The 25,817-nt window shown below is 38.3% G+C and overlaps 1 protein-coding gene across 2 annotated transcripts in view; it reads left to right on the top strand.

Annotated features, from left to right (window-relative positions):
- The first annotated feature begins 579 nt into the window (after positions 1–579).
- GOLPH3 (golgi phosphoprotein 3) overlaps positions 580–25,817 on the top strand; it is a 43,163-nt gene continuing 17,925 nt past the window's right edge. For both annotated transcript variants that reach the window (XM_054583913.1, XM_054583912.1), the window contains exon 1: positions 580–1,081. In XM_054583913.1, the coding sequence (XP_054439888.1) occupies positions 857–1,081 (225 nt within the window). In that variant the 5' untranslated portion in view covers positions 580–856. The remainder of the gene's footprint in view (positions 1,082–25,817) is intronic.

The following is a 25,817-nucleotide window of genomic DNA, read 5'->3' as shown; positions in this document are numbered from 1 at the left end:
CAAAACTACTCAATTTGTTCTAACCTCTTTCATACAGTAGTACACCTAGAAAACACAAGTCTACTTTCAAGCCGTTTCAAGGCGGTTGCTGCTTCGGAAGGGTCAGGTCGTGCGGGCAGAGCGCGCCCTCTCCTCGACCTCATCTGCACCCAAGTCCTTTCTGTGTCTCACGGAGACCGCCGGACTCCAAGCCGGGGCCCTGCCACGCCGGCCGCGGCCAAGTCCGAGGATGGTGGTGTCCGGGGAGCTAAGGGCACAGCTGGAGGCTGAGCGGAGAGCACCCTCTCGGGGCCACGTCCCCGAATTTGTGGCTCCAGTCCTGGTTTCTTGACAAGCGAAGTGGGAGGCGGACGGAGGGACGGCATGACATGGAAGGGGGACAGTGGACCGCGCGGCGAAGGGACGCTGAGGTTAAGGGCGAGGGCCAGCGGAGACCCCAGGGCTCCAGAGCGGGTCGCGGTCGGCGGGTCCCCGCCCGCCGCTTCCGGCGCCCTCTGGGCCAGCCCTGTGCCGGCGGTGCCACATCCTCCGGTGACGTCAGCTGGCGCCGCCATATTGGGAAGGCGCCGCTGCCGCCGCCGCCGCCGCCGCCGCCTGGGAGCTCGGGCCGTCTCCGGGGCTGGGGCTGCAGGAAGAAAGCAGCTCCCGTCGCGCCGCGCCGTCAGCCCGCCAGCCCGCTTCGCCCTGACCCATCTCCCCATGAGTGCCCCCGGCCTGGCTGCCGACGGACGTCGCCACAGCATCCGGATTTAACACGGAAGCCCGGGGCGGGGGCCGCGGGAGAAGGAGGAGGAGGGGGGAAGGCCGGTAGGTCCCGCGTCCCTGTCGGCCCGGCGCGGCGGCCTCGGCCGGAGCCATGACCTCGCTGACCCAGCGCAGCTCGGGCCTGGTGCAGCGGCGCACCGAGGCCTCCCGCAACGCCGCCGACAAGGAGCGAGCGGCGGGCGGCGGCGGCGGCAGCGGCGAGGACGACGCGCAGACCCGCCGCGACGAACAGGACGACGACGACAAGGGCGACTCCAAGGAAACGCGGCTGACACTGATGGAGGAGGTGCTCCTGCTGGGCCTCAAGGACCGAGAGGTGCGGGCAGGGCGGGGGCGGCCGGCCGGCGCGGGGCCCGGGCGTCTCGGGCGTCTGCCTTCCGAGCTCCCGAGCCCCGCTCCCGGGAGCGCCCGGCTGGCCTGGTGCTTCCAGGTCTTCCCCGCACAGACGGCTCGGATTTTCCCTCCGTCCTCTCCCATCCGTTCATTTGGGCTCCCTGCATTTCCTTCTCGCCCCTCTGCGCGTGGTTACTAGCCCGCGCAGACCCCAGGGAACCATCCCCACCTGGACTGCCGGGTAGAGCGAAGCACCTGGAACCACCAGCGCCCCGGACTCCTGGGTTTTGCAGGTTTTAGGACCCGGGAGGGCTCCACGGATCTGCTTTCTGGGAGATTTTTAAAAAGCTTAAGGTGTACTGTTTGGAATTTCTAAAAAATGTCGGTGAGATGGTAATGGAGGCAGGGTTGTTTCACTGATAACAGTTGAAAGTCCAACAAAATCCTGATGACACCTACTGGAAAATGACTTTCTAGCTAAACTTTGGGTGACACATAGTTTATGGTATCACTTTTACATTTTGTCAGTCGACTATTCTCCAGAAAGTATTGCCGTCTTGAGCAAGCCTTTTTCGTGGGGTGCTTGAAATGGTAGGTTTGTGATTTCATGAAAGGCTTCAGAGCCTTAGGTAGGTTTAAGTTGCCATAGGTATTTCTTTGTCTTCTGACTTTGGAAGATGATTTTCACCCAAATATAAGAATTTTCACACGTGGAGAAGGTGAAAAAAATGCTACAGTGTACACCTTTTGTATTCTGTTCTGTCATTAATATTTTGCAGTAATTGCTTTACCACCTACCTATGTACAAGAATCGTTACTTTTAGAGACTTGCAGGCTGTGGGAGAGATGGTTAGTCTAAATCGTATTTGGCAAGGTGGTTGCAGAAGCTTGTTTTCTCTCAGCATGGAAACCAGACAATTTGAGAGTCAGATACAAAAATATCTAAGTTATTTTTCTTTTTTAATATTTATTTTAAAATTATAGTTGTCATACAAAATTATATTCATTTCAGGTGTACCTGTTTTGATTGTAAGAACGTTTTGTCAATTCTATAAAGTTGGGCAAATTAAAATTTTTATGAAACAACTTAGTCTTACTTCATCCGTACTTATCAGATATAGGTGAGGTTATATGGACTTATCTGATATAGGTGGACTCAGGATATTTAGTAATCTAATGAACTAAAGTTTACTTGATAGAACTGTCTAGAACATTTGCAATATCTAGGTTTTCCATTTGCTCAGGTTTTTACTGAGATCACATGAAAAAAGGTTATGTTCCTCTGGCTGCACAAGTGGGCCTAGGCCGTATATGGAATTTCTTTTTGTTCTTTGGAAAAATAAACTAAATATCTAGTGTCCTAGAAATGCGATTTTAGAAAGTATTCAACTTGCCTTTTTTGGCTTTACAATATAGAATCTTGGTAATAAACGTTTTTCTTTAAGCTTATAATAAACATCTTTTTTCTTCGGGACAAAAGTAACATTTTAGAAAAAGAAAAAACAAAAGTGAAGAAACCGAGTTATCCATCCTTATTTCTGAGTGGATATTTTGGTTTTACAGTGTTTGAGACTTCTGTGAGGGTCCTGTGTCTAAAACTAAACTTAAAAATACTAAAACCAAAACTAGCTTCTGGACTTCTGAGTCACTCAGTGAGAAATTATGGTGAAAAAATAAGTACTTTCGTTTTTTTTAAAGTATGTGTTACTCTAATGTTTAAGCTGAAGTATATCAACATACTACTTTCCTGTGATAGGTTTTCATGAAGATAATCTAAATAATTTGTTGAAGCTTAATGGTACTTAGAAAATTTAGACACTTGTAATGTGTTGTGGTGGCAAGTAATTGAAACCATGTGTCCTGTTTATGTCAGGAGTCCTTATACTTTGCCATGTCATGGCCAAGGTCCAGACACTAGCTAATTCTGAGCATTTCTTGCTGATTCAGCAACCACCATGGGTAATTTTTGTTTTTTCCCCCTGCTGCAGGCAGGTCCAAGGAGTTGAAGTGGAAGTGGATGGGATTGGAATTTTGCATTGCTTTAGACTTAGGTATTAACCTACATATTTTTTCCTGTCCTCACGTCTTCACATATTAATAGCCAGCCCTGCCAACTCATCGTTCTGTATTTCTCCTTTGGAGGTTTTCCCCCATGTTTTCACCTTGTGTCAGTCTTTTTAGGGGGTAGGAATTACTTACTCTCTTACCTAGAGCCTAGGCATTTATGGTTGCTAATACTAAATTTTAACTTACTAAATTTGATAAAAACAAGTTCCAGACTTTAGCCATAATACATGGTGGGGCAAGAGTGGATATACAGTTGTGAGTATGCAAAACAGTTTATTCTTGTATTATTATTTATTAATGTATTTCCATACGAACAACTGTAATCCTGCTTTTGCCCCATCCTTTATATAGTTCAGCAAACTTACTGCTTTTAACTTTTTTATTATTTTAACTTAGCATCCACATTTGTAATAACTGGGTACTCAAGATATTTAAAAGTTATATTTTAAGGTAAGGTGGGTCATTAGTGGTGGACACGCTTTATATATGTGAGCTAACTTCATTTGAAATAAAAATAAATTGTGAAATGGTGACAGCAGTGTACTTCTTATACATTTTTTTCCTTTTTAATCCTCACCTGAGGATGTGTTTATCGATTTTAGAAAGGGGGGAGAGAGAAAAAAAGAGGAAGGGAAACATTGATGTGAGAGAGAAACATCCATTGGTTGCCCGCCCGCCCATGCGTCCCGACCGGGGATCAAACCTGTAATGTAGGTGTGTGCCCTGGCTGGGAATCAAACCCTGACCTTCTGGTATATGGGACGACGCTCCAGTCAACTGAGCCACCTGGCCAGGGCTACCTTTTGCTTTTTAAAAAGCTGAGAGTTAGGCTTTTTGAAGAAATACATATATTTTTTGTTGAATAATAAACCTACAGAAAAGTGTAAATATCATAAATATGGTGAATTTTCAGAAACTGTTAAACCAGCGTCTGAGTCAAGAAACAGAATGTGACCAGCTCTCCCACATTCCCACTTGATTTCCCTTCCAATCGCTGCCTGGTCGTGAAAGGCCACCGTGAGCTTGGCTTTCGAAGTCAGCATAGAATAATTTTGCTTATTTTTGTACTTTGATTTGTGTCTTGCTTTTGTCCAGCATAGTGAGATTCATTTCCATTGTGCGAGGTTGTCATTCGCTCATTCTCACTGTTACCAACTTTTAACACATTTTTAATCTGTAGTATTTAAAAAGTTACTTTGGCTTATATCCTGAATCTAGTGTTCTCCTTCTCCCCTCTTTACTGAACAGAAGGCTCAGCTTTCCAATGAGCAGATAGTCTGGCTTCAGATTACTTATTATTGGTGACTCTAAAGTCTTTGTGAAAGACTCTTTTTTAATTTAAGTACACATTTCAGGTTTGTTTTTTTTAAACCAATGGTTTTCCTTTTTGGTTTTTACTAAACACGTGGGGATTCCTGTGCTCAGTCTGGGGGAGCGTCAGTGACGTATGTATTGATGTAAATCTTAAGAGGCCCAGCAAGCATGGCAGATAGCCTTAAACTTGAACTCAGCTTCACGTAATTGGCACTATTCCTGTAATCTTTCTTGTGTCTGACTGAGGGGGAGGGGCAGCAAACGAGCCAGGTGTTTTCCGTTCCCCATCCAGTATTTGATTTTTCCATGGATGCCTCCAGTAGAGTGCAGAATGCCTCATTGAGAATTACTTCAGGTAACTGGTGTCATGTGCTTTTATTTTTTTAAATTTTATTTATTGATTAGAGGGAGGAAAAGAGGGAGAAAGAGAAACATTAATTTGTTGTTCCACTTACTTATGCATTCATTGGTTGATTCTTGTATGTGCCCTGACTGGCGATCGAACCCACAACCTTGGCATATTAAGACAACTCTAACCAACTGAGTATATGGTCAGAGTGGTGTCATGTACTTCTAAATATCTTTCTTGGTTGTAAATCTTTGTGATTTAAGGTTGGATTTGATTATTTTAAAGGACCTGGTGTAATTTAGAGTGAGCCCATGGAAGAGCAGAAGTGGAAAGAGGTACTAGAGAGAGAACTCATCCTCTCCCATGGTTATTTTGATTGGACTGTTGGAGACGTTTATTGGTTTTACTCTCCACCAAGATTTCCCCCTGTTTGTCTTGCTCTTGGGGCATTCCTGTTTGTGTGTAGCCCAGGATGCTCTGTTGAAGCACTTTACCCCTTCCCTTTTGTGGTGTAACCAGACCTGGACTTGTCCAATCAGGTATTTTCTCCCTGGACTTTGGCTCTTGAGAGCAGAGCAGGCTGTGGGGTTTTTTGGAGACCTATCAGTGGTTTCAGTGTGTGCAGCGGACTCTTCTCTCACACGGTTCCTGAGAGAACACTGTCCTCTGATGTAGTTCTTTAAGCTTCTCTTCCTAGTTTGTCGGAGCTGTCTTTTCTGTCCTTTCAATTTGTAAGGCATCTTTCAATTTTGTAAGTTTCAAGAACAGTCTAGTAAAGCTTGTTTTTAAAGATAGCCAGAGTCCGTTGCTGATGTTTCTAATGCTTGGAGACAAGAACCCTAATGCAGTATTTTCACTCTTTATATTCTACCCTAAGCGTGTACTTGAGCTGGATAGTATACACTTAGGGTAGAATACTTAAGTTTAAAATGATGGAACTGACTTTTGCATGTTTTTGTGTGTGACAGTTGTGTGTTTTATCTAAGTGTGTGTATTTTCCTGGAGAAAGAAGGCATAGCTTTCATCAGATACTCAAAGCATGTTGTGAACCAGAAGCTTAAAGGCGTTTAAACTGGCCCCAAAGATCGATCCCATAGATGTGTTTCAATTTTGGAATAAGTTTCCCAAGATCACTACTTTGAAGTACAAATACTTACCAAGATGTACGACTTAAATAAAATTCTCCTCTCTATACATGCAGTGATATACACCATCTATACATATCAAATTTGATGAGTAGCATTCAACAAATATTCATTATTTCAAAATGTGCTAAGATTTTAATAATAAAAGTATCATAAAGGCTTCTGAGTTTTGGAATTTTATGATTTCTTAATAATACAAATAATATTCCCTTCATATTTTTGAAAGATTTGAACTTTCTTTTTTTTCCTTTTCTTTTTTAGGTGTATTGGAGTAGATACACAAATATGAGAGATACAAAATCTCAACAATTAGTTTTTGGGGTTAAGTGAATCATTTGTTTGTGCCTTTTACACACGATTTTACACTATCGAGACAACTTTTTAGTACCTGGGGTTCTTTCACAGTGTGGCCAAAATACTAACATTTGATATTTATTAACGTTAAACCTCTGAGCCTCCCTGTATGGATCATTTGAGATTATCTTTCAGAATTATACGTTGAAATTATTTTGATCAAGTTTTGAAATATTTGGGGAGTTTTTCTGATATTTAAGAAATATACTTTATAGTAAGTGTTAGCTTATATGTTAAGTCTCAAAATAGTCTGCAGGGGTGTCCAGCCTGCGTCCTGGGGCTGCATGTGTCCTAGGATGACTGTGAGTGCGGCCCAGCTCCAAACTGTAAGTTTACTGAAGACTTGAAGTTTTTTTGTGATTGTGTGTCACAGCGTATTTAATGTGTGGCCTAAGACAACTCTTCTTCCAGTGTGGCCCACAAGACATCAAAAGGTTGCGTCCCCGTGCAAGGCATTATGCTTGTCGTGTTGTATTAACCTTTCGGCCCAACACTCCTTTATGTCCAAGCAAACTTGCCCTGCTTTCTACCAGCATAATTTTTCTGTTATTAATCAGAGTAAATGGACTCATTCAGAGTTGCTATGGCCTTTGTTTAGGAGCTGCTGTTTTCGCGAGAGCCTCCTTTTGAAGCAGCACCAAGAGACTGTGCTTGTCCCTGTGTTGCTTCTGTTTAATCCGTGTACTGACACATATCAAGGGTGGGAACCTGGCTTCGTTTTGAAATTGATGTTTGTGGCTCTGGTAAATATTGAGGTTTTAACTTATATATTATATGGAATTATGTTAATTTACATTAATTTAGGTGGAATTATGTTAATTTACATTATAGGCTGTTTCTCTTAGTTTGGTATACCTCATCTGTAAGAATACAATTTATATTTAGGTACATTATATTACCAAAAAGAATGCTTCTGGTTAAGTACACATTTAAGCTTAAAAACTTATATTTAAATGAAAAATAAACTTAATAAACTGCATTTGGTTTACATATTCCTTTAATGGAGAAGTTCTTAAATTAGATGGAGTTAACAGATGGAGTTTAGAAACTGTAAACAGTTTGCAATTGTGTGTTTTGTGTGTGTATTTTCCTGGAGAAAGAACGTATAGCTTTCATCAGATACTCAAAGCATATTGTGAACCAGAAGGTTAAAGATTACGGAATAGGAACTGTTTCTTTGTTTTAGTTTAAGTTTTTGCCTTTTTTTTTTTTTTTTTCCCCTCCTGAAAATTGACTAGAAAATTCCAGGTTTCAGGGTTGCAGTGAGTTGGATTTTGAGTTCTATGAGCTATGAAGTCAACATTTCTGTACCTTGGCCATCTTGTTAAGTGGCGTTCACAAGCCCTGTGACAGCCACATATATAATTCTGACAATTTCCATACATTCATCAAATATTTATTGAGCTGGGCCCTTGACTAAGGTACAAACACTAGGAAGATGGTCTCTATTTTCATTTTAGTTCCCTCGGTCAAACTCTTATACTAAAGTACAAAATTAGATTGTGTTGCTGTTTAATAGGGAGTATGTCAGCCTGGCAGTTGCTACCACGCAACATTTATTAAGTAAATCTTGTATTTTCAGGGAGGGCAATTTCATCCCTTCAGGGAGTGAAAATTGGTTTCGGGGGGAGGTGGTGGTGTTGAAAAGTTCTTGCTCTGTTTATGTATAAAGCATAGGTGTGCATACAGTATGCAAACAGATTTACAGTGCTTCCCTCTTATTAAAATTTCATGGAGGAGAGGGTAATTAGGAAGCAAAAGTCTGGAAAAGCTTCTTTGGGGAGTGATAATGAAAGTTGAGAACCACTGAAATAAATTAATATTGGAAATACAAAGTTTGTGCTTAGCTGAGGTTTAGAAATCTTTTTCTCTGATAAGAATTTTTAATGTAATAGAATGTCTAATAGTTTAGTAGTTGGAAGAATAGTTGTGACATACTGAACTGTGGGAAGTTGTGAGTTAAATTTTTTTGACCGGAATGATATGTGTTGGTTGATGATTCGTAGGAAAACTTTTGTGTTCCTCCACCCACTACTCTCTGGGAGGACTGGAAATTTAAGGACTATGTGTAAATTGCTAATGGTTATTTGTACTGTGGTTTCATTTCCTAGTTCCAGTTTCTTAAATGCTACTGTTAAACATGTAAACAAAATAAGCTCAGAAATAACATTTAAGAATTGAACTTAAGTTTCAGTGCAGTCACTGAGTTGAGTTTGTCATTTAATTTTTGTTATGTATATCCTATTTATATAAATTGGAAACAGATTTAGGGTCTGTACGTTTAGGTAAGGTCAACTATTGAACACCTATGTGACAATCTCTTTGCTAGGTGGTGGGGTGACAAAGAAAATGTTTTTATTCTCGAGCAGCATCCAGTCTATATAGAAGGTAGAAGTGCAAATGATTTCAGTAAAAGAATTACTGACTTTAATGGAAGTACACGTTAAGGGCAGTAGGGACGTAGGGGGAGTACCTTGGATGTGGAGCAAAAAGATCCCTGCTCTTGACTTCCACCCTTGCCCTTGACTAGTTAAAAGAACTAGGATAAACCAAATGATTTGAATTCTTAGACCTGCAGTTTTCCCCTGGACAAAATGGGCCTGCGTTTGTGGGCTGTCCCCTAACTCCTAAATTGTAGGGATCCAGTGAATTGGCTTCTGTGCAAGTGCTTTGAAAGTTCCGTGGTAGTGAACAAAGGCAGATGGGTACTTACCTAGCTTAGAAAAGTAAATTAAAATTTATAGTGGTCTTCACAAATATTTAGTGCTTTCACTATTTTATTATTTTTTGACCCGCTTGTACTTTATCTGCTGGGCTTAGTGAGGATTCCATTCAAATGCAGTGCATTTGTCCAACCTTTTTGCAGGGGCGCAGCGGGGCGGGTATGAAGTGGGTGGTCCTTGGGCCACCTGGCTGGGAAATCTGGATACCTGAACTACCACTTGACTTCTTGTTTTTAGGCCTATTCCAGGGTCTTCTTCAGACAGCCCTTATAGATACTGCTAGCTCTGCAGAGTTATCAGAAGCCTCCAAACCTCCAAAATAATAAGGACTCTAAGGACAGTTAAAAACACATGTGAAGTGCATACCACCATTGGTGTACCACAAGTACTAGGCTTCCAGACGTCTTGAGGCCCCAAGTCAGAAAGCTTCAAAAGGTCCCTGACCTCTTTCAACACCTGTGATCACCATTCGTTTCTACGTTTTGATGTTCCCATCTCCTATTTTGAACTGGCAGAGGGTGTCTGTCCTTCCTGCCAAAGTTCAAAGCCAGGATCTTTTTTATAAATTTATAAAATTTGCGTATTGATTTTGGTGAGGGGAGAGAGCGAGACGACAGTTTGTTGTTGTTCCACTTGTATATGCATTTATTGATTGCTTCCGGTATGTGCCCTGACCAGGGATTGAACCTGTAACCTTGGCATCTCGGGATGAGGCACTAACCAACTGAGCTATCCAGCCAGGATCTTTTCTGGTAATAGAGCTGGGTTCCCTGGAAATGGCATTGACCATAACCGTTTCTTTTTTATCTTACTGAAAAAAAAATCAATTTCCTCCCTTTTTAAAAATTTTTATTTTTAGAGGAGAAGGGAGGGAGAAAGAGAGGGAGAGAAACATGATGGGTGAGAAAGAAACATTGATTGGTTGCCTCTCACACGTCCCCAACTGTGGGGGACCTGGCCCACAGCCCAGGCATGTGCCCTGGCTGGGAATTGAACCAGTGACCTTTCAGTTAACAGACCAGCACTCAATCCACTGAGCCACACTAGCCAGGGCCCCTCATTATCTTTTGAAAATAATTATTTTCTTAAAATTTATTTTTCAGTTATAGTTGACACACAATATTATAGTAGTTTCAGGTGTATAACAGTGATTTGACATTTTTATACTTTACTACATGCTCAATAAGTCTGTTACCCATCTGACACTGCACATAGTTATTTCAATATTATCAATTGTATTTCCTATATTGTACTTTACATCTTCATGACTATTTTTATTATTTTAATAAAAATTTCTTTTTCGATTTCGGTTGACATTCAATATTGTATTAGTTTCAAGTGTATAGCATAAGCGTATAAAGGTAAGACATTTTACATTAGGAAGTAATTCACCCAGTAAATCTAGTATCCACCTGGCACCATACATAGTTACGACAACATTGTTGAATGTTCTCCCTATGCTGTATTTTACATCCCTGTGACTACTTTGTAACTGCTTGTTTGTGTTTCACCTTTTTCACCCAACCCCGTGATTCTCTCCCATCTGGCAGCTATCAGTTTGTTCTCTGGTATCTATGAGTTTGTTTCTGTTTTGTTTGTGCATTTATTTTTTTAGATTCCACATGTAAGTGAAAAAATGGAATTTGTCTTTTCTCTGTCTGGCTTCATTTAGCGTAATACCCTGTAGGTCAGGTCCTTTGCCCATGTTGTCGCAAATGGCAAGATTCCATTCTTTCTTATGGCTGAGTAATATTCCATTGTGTGTATGTACCCCATCTTTTTTTATCTATTCCTCCATCAGTAGGCCCTTAGGTTGCTTCCGTATCTTGGCTATTGTAAATCTTGCTGCAGTGAACATGGGGGTGCGTGTGTCTTTTTGAATTAGTGTTTTGGGTTTCTTTGGATGTGTATCTGGAAGCAGAATTGCTCGGGCATTTGATAGTTCGGTTTTAAATATTTTGAGAAACCTCCATGCTCTTTTCCATAGTGGTTGTGCCAGTTTACAATTCCAGCAACAGTGCAGTAGGGTTCCCTTTTCTCCACATCCTGACCAACTCTTGTTGTTTTTTGATTTATTGATGAAAGTCATTCTGACAGGTGTGTGGTTATATCTCGTTGTGGTTTTGATTTGCTTTTTCCCTGGTTAGTGATGAGGAACATCTTTTCATATGTCTATTGGTCCTCTGTATGTCCTCTTTGGAGAAATGTCTGTTCAGGTCCTTTGCCCATTTTTTAATGAGGTTGTTTGTATTTTTGATGTTGGGTGAGTTCCTTATGTATTTTGGATATTAACCCCTTATTGGATGTATCACTGGCAAATATCTTTCTCCATTCAGTAGATTGTCTTTCATTTTGTTGGTGGTTTCCTTCACTGTGCAAAAACCTTTAAGTTTGATGTAGTACCATTTGTTTATTTTTTTCTTCTGTTTCCCTTGCTTGGGGAGACATTTTTAAAAAAATAGCCAAGGGTGATGTCAGAAAGTTTATTGCCTATATTTTCTTCTAGGAGTTTTATGCTTTCAGGTCTTCCCTTTAAGATTTTAATCCATTTTTAATTTACTCTTGTGTAGGGCATAAGAAAGTTGTCTAGTTTCATTCTTTTGCATATATCTGTCCAGTTTTTCCAGCACCATTTATTGAGGAGACTGTCTATCTGATTGTATATTGTTGTCTCCTTTGTCATCGATTAATTGACTGTATAGGTGTGGCTTTATTTCTGGGCTCTCTTTTCTGTTCCATTGATTTACGTGTCTGTTTTTATGCCAGTACCATGCTCTTTGGATTACTATAGCCTTGTAGTACAGTTTGATGTCAGGTAGCATTATACCTCTGACTTTGTGCTGCTTTTTCGAGATCGCTTTGGCTATTCTGGGTCTTTTGTGGTTCTGTATAAATTTTAGGGTTATCTTATTTCTGTAAAAAATGCCATTGGTATTTTGGTAGGGATTGCATTGAATCTGTAGGTTAATTTGGGTAGTATGGACATTTTAATGATGTTAATTCTTTGAATCCATGAGCACAGTGTATGCTTTCATGTATTTGCACTTTCTTCTGTTTCTTTCTTCAGTGTCTTAGAGTTTTCCAAGTACAAGTCTTACCTCCTTGGTTAAATTTATTCCTAGGCATTTTATTCTTTTTGATGCAATTGTAAATAGGATTGTTTCTTTGATTTCTCTTTCTGATTGTTATTGGTGTATAAAAATGGAATTCATTTCTGAATATTAGTTTGTTGTATTCTGCTACTTTACTGAATTCCTTCAATAGGTCTAATAGGTTTTTGATGGAATCTTTAGGGTTCTCTATATATAGTATCATGTCATCTGCAAATAATGACAGTTTTAGTTCTTCCTTTCTAATTCGGAGGCCTTTTATTTCTGGTCTGATTGTTTTGGCTAGGACTCCCAATACAATGCTGAATAAATGTGGTGAAGGTGGACATCCTTGTCTTGTTCCTGATCTTAAGGAGAAAATTTTCAGCTGTTTACCATCGACTATGATGTTAGCTCTGGGTTTGTCACCTGTGGCCTTTATTATGTTGAGGGTCATCTCTATCTTTTAATTTACTTTGCATTTTCTCTTCATTTTAAGTCCTTTAGTTATTGTATTTGTGCAGGTTTTTCTTGTTAAATGGGTCTAGGAGTAAAATAAAGTAGGAAGTACAGTCCTAGTCTTCACATGTTTGTAGTCTCATGGTGGGGAGACAAGACACATGAGGATGACAGTAACAGTGTAAAGTAGCACTCCTGGTGCCCCTTTGGTGGTGGAGACGGCACGTTTTCAGGTCAGAGGACGTAGAGGAGGAGGCTGAGGCTGTCCTGCAGGGTGTCAGGAGCAGAGAGGAGTCGAGCCGGGTGTCGCATTATGTGCAGAAGGACGGGCATTCCATTCTAGAAAGTAGGGGTAGCCAGGGCTTTGAGCCTACCCTCCCAGGGAATTCTGTTCACAGAGTAGTTTGAAGTTGATTGGAAATTGATTTTGGGATAAACTTCCATTTGATTGTCAGTTTTTTTAAGAGGGTGCCTATGAAATTTTAAATTAAAAATTAGAAAATTTTTTTAAAATGCATTTTTAGCGATTTTTAGAAAATATTCGATATATTTAGAAGTTATTGTTTATAAGTTTTGAACTTACAGTATTTTATCTGTGTATCCACCCATCCATTCACCTCTCCATCTATCTATCTCTCACCTGTCCTCAAATATATTTTGGGATCTTTTATGATGTGGGCAGTGTCGTGAGTGTTGAGTTAAAAACATTATTAAGACGGTTCCCTTCCACAGTCTCCATAGTCTTAATTGTGACAGAGATCTAAAAGAGTAGGAGAGCCCTAAGTTTTGTATTTTTAATTTTTTATTGTGGTAAAATACAGGTAACATAAGATTTACTGTTTCAGCCATTTTAAAGTGTACAATTTGGTGGCATTAAGCACATTTGCATTCTTGTCTGTGTTGCAGCCATTATCACTTTACATCCTAGAACTTTTTCATCATTTGAAACTCTGTGCCCTGGCTGGTGTGGCTCAGTGGATTGAGTGCCAGCCTACGAATCAAAGGGTCACTGGTTCAATTCCCAGTCAGGGCATGTGCCTGGGTTGCAGGCCCGGTCCCCAGTAGAGGGTGTGTGAGAGGCAACCACACATTGCTGTTCCTCTCCCTTTCTTTCTCTCTACCTTACCCTTTGTCTAAAAATAAATAAATAAAATCTTAAAACAAAAAAAGGGACTCTGTACCTGTCAGAATAAGGCTGAATAATATTGTGCTATATGTATATACCACATTTTGTTTGTCTATTTGATAGACATTTTGGTGGTTTCAACTGTGTAGCCATTGTGAATAAGGTTGCTTTGAACATTGTTACACAAATACCTGTTTGAGTCCCTGCTTCAATCCTTTTGATTATATACCTGGAGGTGGGACTACTAGATCATATGGTAATTCTGTGTTATAATTTTTTGTAGAATACTTATTTTATGTGTCAGGTCTTTACAGGGGAGTTTATATATAATATCTCATTTATTCTTCACAAAACCCCTCAAAATAGGCATTAGAATATCCATTTCCCACGTAGGACGCTGTCACATGGTAGTTATTAGCCCCAATCTGCGCGCCGCCCCCCGGCAGAGTTAGGATCTGAATTCAGATCTAATGAAGTCAGATTTTCTTAGGACAGATACAGCTCATATGAGTTCTAATCTGTAAAATAATAGAGTCAAAGCACATTAAAAATTCAAGTTGCTGGAGCAACATCTTTTGGGGATGACCTGGAATGAAATGCCTACTGGTTTCTAGATCACAAAGATGTTCAACCTGCCTTCCAGTCTCAGTGGAAGAGTGAGATGAGGCAATGAAATCGTTTGTCTTCCTAAGCAGGTTAGGTATTTTTTATGTGGCTACCCTAGGGTAGGATGTCTCTTGACCGCATGGAGGGATTCCAAAGTTTACGTCTACTTCTAAGTGGAATGCTGTAAATTAAGAAAGTTATTAAACAGAAATAATGTGGTAATAAAGAATGCAAACTCAAGCGAGAATCCTAGCTTTGCTTCTTACTAAAACATATCCTGGGACAAGTTGCTTAACCTTTCTGTAGTTTAGTTTCTTCATTTTTAAAAATGGGAATAATAATTATAGCTACTTCATATAGTTTCTATGAAAATTAAGGGAGTAAATCTGTGTAAATGAGTGAATTTATACTTAAAACTATGCCTAGCACAGAGCAAGCACTTTCAACCAAGGTACGATGCTGGTTTTTTTTTTTTTTCCTTTTTAAATTAATTACTTATTTTTTTCCTTTAGAACATGTCATTGATATACTCAGAACAGTGTGACCTATTCACAATAATTAAGGAAAAATCTGCTTGAACTGGTGAAGAATGTGGATTATAGATTTTTTTAAAAGAATCCATTATGTTACTTTAAAAAGGTTGTAGGTATTTAAAGTAACTAAAAGGTATTAATGTAGTTATAGGGAACCTACTTCAGAAAATGGATATAAATGTTCTTAAAAATGAATACCTTCTTTGAAAAGTATTTTCTATTAAATAGTTTAAGTAGTCCATTACATCACACTATTTTTTTTTTTTTTTTGGCATACAATGACTTTCCCTACAGAAAAGCAATTTCATAGATTCAAAAAGCATTGATAATCATCTTAAAGTTAATTGATGCCAGTCTTACTCTTATCAGGGAACCCAAATCACCCAGCTCTTGGTGTCACATGGATTCCATGAAGAAAACTTCTATTCTCATTTCAGTCCATCTTTAGAAAGTGCTTCCTTAAATTGTGCTCAACTCTTTCTCCTTACGACGTTCACTCTGTGTCGCTGCTCTGGGGAGTCACACTGAATGCGTATCATGCCCTTCTGGCTGGTAGCAGTTTGAGAATCTGAAGGCAGCTGTTGCAGTCTTCCCTGAATTCTCCTGAAAGAGCATCCTCAGATCTTTGGACTCTTTTTCATTGACATGACTTTAGATGCACCATCCACTTGGTCATTTTCTTCTGGACTTTCTCCTCTCTTGGGATTACCAGAACTGAGCATGATGCTCTAGGTATAATCTGATCAGACCAGACTCATAAATTAGGAATCGCCTTGCTTGTTCTGGACCCAATTCATCCTGATGTGTGTCTTTGACTCTCTAGAACTTATATCAAGTTTAGCATCCTTCCACTCTCTTTCTGAAGGCAAAGAACTGAACTAAATCATCTTAATTTCTTTTCTTGTGCGAGTTCATCTTGGGTGGAGTTCAAAAACTTGTCTCTGTGTTTGATTTTTTGAGTAACTACCATACTGTTTTGTACAGTAGCAGAACCATTTTACATTCCCAGCATTAGTGTTCAATGATTGCAATTTCTTTACATCCTGGCCAATATGTATTACTTTCTTTTCTGTTCTGTTTTCATAGTAGCCATTCTAACAGGTATAAAGTGGTATTTTATTGAAGCTTTGATTTGCATTTCTCTAATGATTATGACTTGGACATCTTTTCATATACTAATTGGCCATATGTATATTTTTAGAGAAATTTCTATTAAGTCCTTTGCCCATTTTTTAATAAGTTTTTTTTATTTTTTATTTTTTGCTTCTTAGTTTTATATATTCTGGATATCAATCCCTTGTCAGATATGTGATTCGCAAATGTTTTCTTCCTTTCTGTGGGTTGTGTTCTCACACTGATGGTAGTGTCCTTTGTCACACAGAAGTTTTTATTAAAGTCTACTGTGTTTTTTTCTTTTGTTGCCTATGCTTTTGATGCCATATCCAAGAATTAAGCTCCAATTTAATGTCATGAAGCTTTTCTGCTGTTTTCTTCTCTGAGTTTTATAGTTTTAAATCTTATGTTTAGGTGTTTGATCCATTTTGAGTTAGTTTTTGTGTATGGTATAAAGTAAGGGTCCAACTCTATTTTTTTACATGTAGATATCCAGTTTTCTCAGCGCCATTTGCTGAAAGATTGTCCTTCTTCCATTAAACGGTCTTGGCACCCTTGTTGAAATTTATATGGCCATACATTTGAGGGTTTATTTCTTGGCTTTCTGATCTGTTCCATTGGTCTGTATATATCTGTCTTTGCCAAATACCACATGGTTTTGATTTCTGTAGCTTTGTAATACATTTTGAAGTCAGGGAGTATAAATCTTCCAACTTTGTTTAAACTGTAAGTTTTTGGAAATGAAACCAGACATTAAAAAAATTTACCCATCTGCCTAAAAAGTTAGAGCTCTTGAAAAGAGCACAGAAGTTTCATTCAGACAGTCCCCCAAAGTATTTACTTTACTGTCTTTAAGTTGTCTGTCTGCTGATCTGCCCCGGATTGTAAGTTCCTTTGGAAAGTTCAGAAGGAGAGGTCCAGTAACCAGTTTATTTATACCTTACCTTGCTGCTTCAGTAGGCTGGTGCAAAATTGGTTTTGGTGTTCAGGAGAGATGTCTAAACTGGAAATGGGGAGTCGGGGATTGGAATTTCCCCTAAGATTGTTCCTGCAACTCTTTGTCAGTTCCCTCCAGCCACACAGTTGCCTAAGTCAGACTCCGCTGTCTTCTTTTTCACTAATGACGTCCAGTAGGTACCTCAGCCTACATTCTCTGATTAATTCTTTGAATTCGTTTTCATTTTCAGGCCACTGCCTTAGTTCAGGTCCTCACTTATCTCCCCTGGATTGATTCTCCACAGTGATTATTTAAAATCTTCACCACTTCCTTAAAATCTCTGTGTTACTCCTTCCTTTCAGTTACAGGGGAAGTGACCTCCTCTTAAGGCTAACCCCTCCGCCAATCCTGATACATTCTTTCTGCATCTTTAGGGACTTTGCTTTCTCAACTCTTGTGTCTCCTTTTCTTGAATAAAGATGGAACAGGATTGATCAGAAAGATAATTTTTATAGAAGGATCATTAGGATTTAATTACTGTTAAATTTAGAAGACAATTTGAGAATAAAGCAGTGATTTTCAACTGGTGCACTGCAAGAATTTTTAAAACATGCAGTACCTGACTATTTAGTCAGGGGCACTGACCTCTTTTCCCTTAGATTGTCAAATAAAAAAAATGACAACAGCCAACACAACAATAGCTGTCTGATGTGAAAGAATAAAAATCTGCAATGAGTCAGATCAGCAAAAAAAAAAAAAAAAAAAAAAAAAAAAGGAATATATTTTTTGGTGTACTGCAGAATTTTAGAAATTAGTTTATGTATACCATGGGATGAAAAAGATTGAAAACCGCTGGTCTAAAGAACTAGTAGGGTGGTAAGTGTCTTAATTATTTTCTTGTACAAGTCTGTGCTCATTGGCCTAACATGTATGAAAATAGTTTTAAAATAGTAATGTCAGTATTACTGCCAACTGACTATTGAGTTCAACCTATAATTTCTTTGCAGTGCTTTTTTAAACACTGCATTCAAAATTTCTTTGCAGTGCTTTTTTTAGTTAAACACTGAATTCAAAAGCCAGTTAAAATATTTAATTTTTCCATTTGGTTGTATCATTAATTGGTATGCAGTTAGGTTAGTTCATTTGTTTTTCCAACTCTTTAAAAATGTTTTTTCTGTTTTGAATGTGTATATTACAAGTTAGAGGTCTTATTTTTATCGTTGTCCCTTCTACCTCATTCCATCCTTCCCTTATTGGTAATTTAAAAAAAATAGTTTGAGAAGTGTTTCTTAGCCCCCTATTCCTTATGCAAAAGGTAGCCTACCATTTATGCTGTTTTGCATCTTCCTTTATTTTTTTCCTGAAGATTTTTATTTATTATTATTAGAGAGGGTAAGGAAGGGAGAAACAGAGGGAGAGAAACATTGTGTGGTTGCCTCTTGAGCGCCCCCTACTGGGGACCTGGTCAGCAACCCAGGCATGTGCCCCAACTGGGAATTGAACTGAGGACGCTTTGGTTCACAGGCTGGCACTCAGTCTCCTGAGCCACACCAGCCAGGGCTTGGCATCTTTCTTTTAGCATGTGACAGACTGAAGATTGTTCTACAACATTATAGGTATCTTTCATGGCTCTGTAACATTTCATTATGTATGTATATATTCGGATAGTCATCTGTCACTTATTGATGATGGATTTGTGGGCTGTTTCAGGCTTTTGCTGCTTTAGATAATGTCACATTTAATAACCATATGAATGTTTATGGGGATTTTTTTAGAGGAGATTCCTAGAACTAGGATTTTCAAGTTAAGGAACACATATGATTTTTCTAGATTTCCAAATTCCCCTCAGTAGGGGTGGTGTCATTTTTGCATTTCTGTTACAGAATATGTGAGTGCCTATTGCCCTTATCCTGCCAACAGAATATGCTGTCAGATTTTTTAATTTTTGCCAGTCTTGATAGGTGAGATTGTTTTATGTAGTTTTAAAAATTGTGGTGAAATACATAACATAAAATTTATTAACTTTTTAGCGTATAGGTCAGTGGCAATAAGGACATTCTAACTGTTGTACAGACATCAACACCACCATCTCCAGAACTGCTGCGCCCCATACTGAAACGGTACCCATTACACAACTCCCCATTCCCCTCCCACCTGCCCCTGGCAACCACCATTCTACTTCCTATGGATTTGACTACTGAAGGTGCCTCATTTAAGTGGAATCATACAGTATTTCCCTTTTTGTTTCTGTCTTATTTCACTTAGCATAATGTCCTCCAGGTTCATCAGTGGTATAGCATGTGCCAAATTTCCTTTTTTTTTAACGTTCAATTGTATGTATATACCACATTTTGCTTATACATTCATCTATTGAGGGACAAAATTTTTGATTTGGGGTTTTTATGTCATTGAGTTCTTACGTAATTTAAATGTGCATTTTATTATGAGTGATGGAAGCATTTTTTCCTGTGTTTGAATCACGTTCATTTCTTCTGTGAATTATTCTGTTCATATTTTTTACCTTTAAAAAATTGAGTATTGATCTTATTTTCATTTCATTTTTAGGGACTAATCGTGTGCTACAGATAATAGTCCTTTATTTGTGATATACTATAAATATATTTTTGTACATTTTCATTTGTTTTTTTACTTTGCTTACGGTTGTTAGCATTCAAACTTTAAAAAAACTTGTGTAGTATAATTTATCAGTCTATTCTAAATTTTGAATAATAGCTGGGAAGTTTTTTTTCCCTTCCCAGGTTATCAAGGTATTCATCCCTATTTCTTTGGTATGTAATGCTTCATCTTACATTTCAGTCTTTGATTCTTTTGAAGTTTATTTTGGAGGTTAGTATGAAGACCAAATCCAATATTTTTTTTTTTCTATATGGCTCTCCAGTTGTCCTAATATTATTGATTAAAATTTCCATCTTTCCATCTTATACCAATTTGAAATAAAACCTTTATCCTATACTAGATTTTAGTATGTTTTGGTTCTTTTTCTGGACTTTCTTCTTTTGGTCTGTTTGTTTGTGTGTCAGTATCACATCATTTACTTTCTAGGGGCTTTAAATCTATATTCATATTTAGTAGGGCAGTTTTCATTTCTCTTCCCCATATATTGCTCCTTCCTCTTCCAGGTTTTCTTGGCTATTTGATTTTTGGTTAGGAAGTTTATTTTTAACTTGTATAAATCCAGGGGAAAAAAATAACCAGTTATTGTTATTGGGATCATACTAAATTTGTAAGTTAGGAAAAATTGATAACTTTGTAAAGTTGAGTCTTTGTAAATCTAAGAATGAGATGCTTTCCATTGTCCAAGTCTGTTTTTAAGTCTTTTTTAAGAGAGTTTTGAAGTTTTCTTCATGTAGGTTCACCAAGATATTTTTTGTTACTACTGTAAATGAGGTATTTGTAATTATATTTTAACCTTTTATATTTCATTTATATTTATTGTTTGTTTATGACAGCTATTGATATCTGTTAATTTTATAATCCTGGTACTTTTCTGAATTCTCTTATTTACAGTAATTTTTCCATTTATTCTCTTGGGTTTTTCTGCATAGCCCATTAATTACATCACTTGCAAATATAGGTAGTTTTCCCGTTCTTACGTCTTTGCTTTTTTTGGTCTTTTACAAACGTCTGTACCTGAAGTTATCTTCATTCTTTTAATTGATTTATTTTTGCCAAGAACTTTCCACTCTTGATTCTTTTGAAATAATTAAAAGTTTGTGTAAGATTTCAGAAGTGACTTCACACACGGACTATTAGTTATCTGGTTTTGGTAATAGTTTTACTGAAGTGGAACATCCCACACAGTTCACCCATTTAAAGTGTACTCTAGTCAAGGTAGTTAGTATGTTCAGAGTTTGGCAGCCATCACCACAGTCACTTTCAGAACAGTTTTGTCACTACCCACACCCAGAGAAACCTTAGACCCTTTGGCCATCACTTTCCTTTCTCCTCATCACTTCTGACTTGAGGCAGCCACTATAACAGTTCTCTTTAACTGTATAATGGAATTTAGCTTAAAACAGCAGTCATACCGTCTCAGTTTCTATGGATGAGGAATAGGGCATTGCTTAACTGTGTGCTTTTGAGTCAAGATGTCTCATGAGATCGCAGCTAAATTGTTGGCCAGAGCTTGAGTTGTAGCTGAAGGCTCAGCTGGAGGAGGATTCTGTCTCTGGTTGGACTGAGCCTCTCTGTTCTTTGCCTGGTGCGTTCCTTGCCTGATGCGTGTCTCTATAGGACAGCTTGAAACGTGGCAGCTGTCAGAGCAAGAGAGGAGGCCCAAAGTCGGAAACTGACCTCTTTGTAACCTAATCTCTGAGGTGACAAAACATCGTATTTACCATATTCTGTTTCTTAGAGGCAAGCCTGCAGACCCCTCGGGTAGTGAAGGGCAGGGTATTGCCTGAGGGCATGGACGCCAGGAGGCGGGGTCATCAGGCTGTCTTAGAAGTTGCCTCTCAAGGACAGGATAACTTTTTTTAAAAACTCTATTTCATTTTATTTTTGGGGTTTTTAATCCATATTCTTTTTCATGACAAGCCACCTTCTGTTGGCCTCATTAATTACCTCAAGCATGCTGAAATGCTGGGTTTTTAGGAAACAGTGGTGATATTTAGGTTTCTGTACAGTCCGGAACCTATCAATCAGAAAGTCTTGAATTTGAATTTTTAAAATCTAAGTGTAGTACACGTGTGCCATGCCTCTATAACTGCTAATAAGGTGGCAGAATACTTATAAATTTTCTTAACAGTTTGACATTAAAGAAAATTTCATTGTCAAATGAAAACTTGAACTTTTTTTTGTCATCTTTCAGATTTTGTATAATAGTGCCAAACGTCAGTTTTCGGGTACCCCATTATAAGTACTTGTTGATTCTGAGAAATGTTAACATTCTCCATACAGTTTTTTATGTGCTACTATACAGTTTTTAAAATACTCTTGAAGATTGATTTTTTTTTTTTTAGAGAAATTAAAATAGATCATGTATACTGTTTTGCCCTTAGGAAATTCTTAATTGATTAGAACTATACTTGGGGAGTGCTTGAAGTCCCTCTCTCTACTTGTGTAGCTGAGGAAATGGAGACTCAAAGAAAGAGGATATTAAATGATCTGCTTAAAAATCCCGTAACAAGTTATTCTTGTGGCAGAGGTCAGTATTCAGGTCTGTTAGCATCTGGTCCAGTCTGATTCTCTTAAAGTACATCTCAGTGATACTCTTTGTATGAAGGCTTTAAAAAAAACAACAAAAACCAAAACTAATTCAGTTTCTCATTATAGGTTTATTCTGATTTTATATTTCTTATTGAGTTGGTTTTGGTAATTTCTGTTTTTTTTTCAGGAATTTGAACAATTTGTTTAAATTGTTTAACTTATTGGCATAAAATTGTTTCTAGCATTCCCTTCTAATCCTTTAATTTCTGAACTGTTGATAATGTCCCTGTTTTTATTTTTTATTTTGGTAATTTGTGTATCTCTCTACTCTCTATGCCTTTCTCCCTTCCCTCTACCTTCATCTTTTTAAAGAAACAATATTTGGTTTCATTTTTTCCCCTGTATTTTTCTGTGCTGCTTTCATTGTTTTCCATGATGATTTTATTATTTCTTTCCCTTTGATTGCTTTGGGCTTAGTCTATTCATTTTCTAGTTTATTAAGGTGGAAGATTGGGTTGTTGATTTGAGATCATCTTTTGTAACATAGGTACTTAATAAAGCTACACATTTCTTTCTAAACACTCTTTAACTGCATCCCACAGGTTTTGGTATTTTGTGTTTTTATTTTTATTCAGTTAAAAATATTTCCCCTTGGCCTGGTAGCTCAGTTGGTAAGAGTGTCGTCCCTTATATGCCAAGGTTGCGGGTTTGATTCCCAGTCAGGGCACACACAGGAATCAACCAGTGAATGCATAAATAAGTGGAACAACAAATTGATGTTTCCCTTTCTCTAAAATCAATTGAGAAAAGTCCTTCCTAACTTTCCTTGTGATTTCTTTGACCCGTGGATTATTTAGAAGTGGTAGACTAATTCCCAAAGGAGATTTCCCGGATTTCATTCTGTTGACTTTTAATGTAATTTTCTTGGAGTAAAATATACTTTATATGATTTCATTCCCTTTAAATTCATTGTCTTATGGATTAGAAATGGTCTATCTTGGAAAATATTCCAAGTGTGCTTGAAAAGAACGTGAATTTTGCTGCTTTTGTTTGGAGAGTTTGTAAATGTCATGTAGGTCCACTTGGTTGATAGTGTTCAGTTTTGCATCTTTGTTTTCTGTCTTGTTCTTTCAGTTACTGTCAGTGTAACCTTCAACTACTATTATAGTGTTGTTTCTCCTTTCTGTTGTCAGTTTTTGCTTTATGTATTTTGGGATTCTGTTGTTAGGTATGTATATATTTATTTATAATTGTTATATCTTCCTAAGAGTTAACTACTTTATTATTATGAAATATCCCTTTTGTTCCCCTTAGTTTTCTTTACTCTGAAGTTTATTTTATCTTAATTCTATCTAGTCCAGCATTCTTTTGATTATTGTCTGCAGGTATACAGGCATACCTCACTTTGTTGCCCTTTGCCTTGTTGGCCTTCACAGATGTGCTTTTTGCAAATTGAAGGCAAGACCTCTCACCAGCAAAAGGATTACAACTAGCTTTATTGCGATACTTGCTTTGTTGCAGTGGCCTGGAACTGATGTGCAAACTCTGACGTTTCCCTCTGTATTTTTTCCCCACTCTTTTAAACCTACTTATGCCTTTGAATCTAAACTAGCTCTTGTAGACAGCATTGGATTAGATGTTTTATTCAATCTTGTAATCTTTAGTTTTGAGTGGAATATTTAATCTATTTACATTTAATGTAATTATTACTAGAGTTGGCTTTACACCCGCCACTGCGCTCTTTGATTTCTGTGTCAATTGCCCTTTTTGTTCCTGTGTTCCTCCTCTACTGCCTTCTTTGTGTTAAATAGAAAAATGTAGTTATATCATGTAAATTCTCTCCCTCCATTTGAGGTTTTTTTTTTCAATAGTTTCTCTAGGGAATACAATATGCATCTTTTTCATGCTCTTCTTCAAATGAATACTAATTTAATACCAGCAAAATATAGGAACTTTGCTCCAGTGTAGTTTCATTTACTCTCCCTTCCTTTGTGCCATTCTTGTCAGAAATATTACAACTTTATATGTTATAATCCCAACAATGTGTTTTATGCAATCTTTTGCTTTTAAGTCATTTTTTAAAGCAAGAAAAAGAGGATGTATAGTCTTTTTCATTTATTTACTGCTGTATCTTTTCTTCATATGAGTTTAAAATATCTTCTGGTGTTACTTACTTTCATCCAGCAGGGCTTTCCTTATTACTTCTTTTAAGAATGACCTGCCAACAGCAAATTCAGCCTTTGTTTATCTGGGAATGTCTTGTTTCACTATCATTTTTGAAGGATAATTTTGCTGGGTATATATTCTTGGTTGATAGTTTATTTTCTTTCAGCACTTTGTGTTACCATAATGCTTTCTGGTCTCCAGTGTTACCAGTGAGAAATTATCTGTTAATAGTATTAATTCCCTTATGTTTGATAAGTTTTCTCTTGCTGCTTTCAAGATATTCTTTTTGTTTGTTGTTAATAGTTTGACTGTGATGTGTTGGGGTCTCTTTGTGTTTGTCCAGCTTGGAGTTTGTTGAGTATCTGGATTTTAGATGAATGTTTTTCGCCAAAACTGGGAAACTTTCAGTGTTATTTTTTTTCTGCTTTCTCTTCTTTTTTGAAACATCTGAAATTCCTATTCTGGGAGGCAAATGTAAGCTTCTAAGAACTGTTCACCTGGAATTTCCAGGATGCATGCATCTGTTACTGCTTCATGAGGTGTACTTTTTTAAGAGGGAGAGAGAAAACCATCAATTTGTTGTTCAACTTATTTCTGTATTTATTGGTTGATTCTTGTATGTGCCCTGACTGAGGATCAAACCCACAACCTTGGCATATTGGGACTGTGCTCTAACCAACTGAGCTATCCGGCCAGGGCCTGAGGTGTTCTTTAATTCTTTACAGTTTGTAGAGGCTCACCCAGGAACTCCGTCCGTATGTCCAGGCCCATTGGCGCCTGGTATCTGTAACCGATTTCATGTGGAATCCAATTATAGGTTTTTTAGGGGTTTAACTGCCATGGATATATAGGCCATGGATTTTACCTAACCTCTGTAAGTTATTTGGCTTATTGGCCACTAAATCTCTGGTAATTTTAATTTAATCAGACCCCTAATACTTAAGTTGAAAAGGATACCCTCAAATCCAGTCTGTTTGCTTCCCCTGCCTCACATTTAAATTGCCCTCTTCATACATATTTTTGTTTCCAGCACAAAACTCTTGGGAGTGATAGCTTCATTAGGCTGAGTCCTTGTGTCAATAGTGAAGTCCCAAGGACCCTGATCGTCAGCCATCTTTTGAAATACAGGTTGACTGACCACTGTGACCTATGATCTGACTGACCACTGTGACTGACCTTGAGAATCAAGTGCTAGAACCAAGGGTCTAGGCCTCCCAAACCCTAGGCCCTCCATTCTTCAGAGAATCGTTTGGCCTGCTCTTCTTGCTACCAGCATTGCATGTTACCCTGTTCTAACTCTTGACTAGGACACAGTTGTAGCTCCTGCTTTCCCCTCAGAGTTGGGCACTTGAAGTTGGTAGCTGGCAGCCCTGCTGGTAAAGTTCATGGCATCTTAGTTTGGACAACTGTAGTTAGTCACTCTCAGAGTGTGCCCTGGCTTTATCTGTGATGCCTGGTTTCCTAGACTATCCCCAGGTTCCTAGATGTCTGTTACTCTCACTGCCTGGCTGTTCTTTCACCTTGGATGTGCCCTTAAATTTCTCTTTGGGGGCCCATCCGATTGCTTTA

The sequence above is a fragment of the Pteronotus mesoamericanus genome, unplaced genomic scaffold (assembly GCF_021234165.1).
Source record: "Pteronotus mesoamericanus isolate MK-2021 breed Mesoamerican mustached bat unplaced genomic scaffold, CSHL_Meso_final contig_75, whole genome shotgun sequence".
Taxonomy (NCBI): domain Eukaryota; kingdom Metazoa; phylum Chordata; class Mammalia; order Chiroptera; family Mormoopidae; genus Pteronotus; species Pteronotus mesoamericanus.
This window is presented reverse-complemented; position numbering and strand designations above follow the sequence as displayed.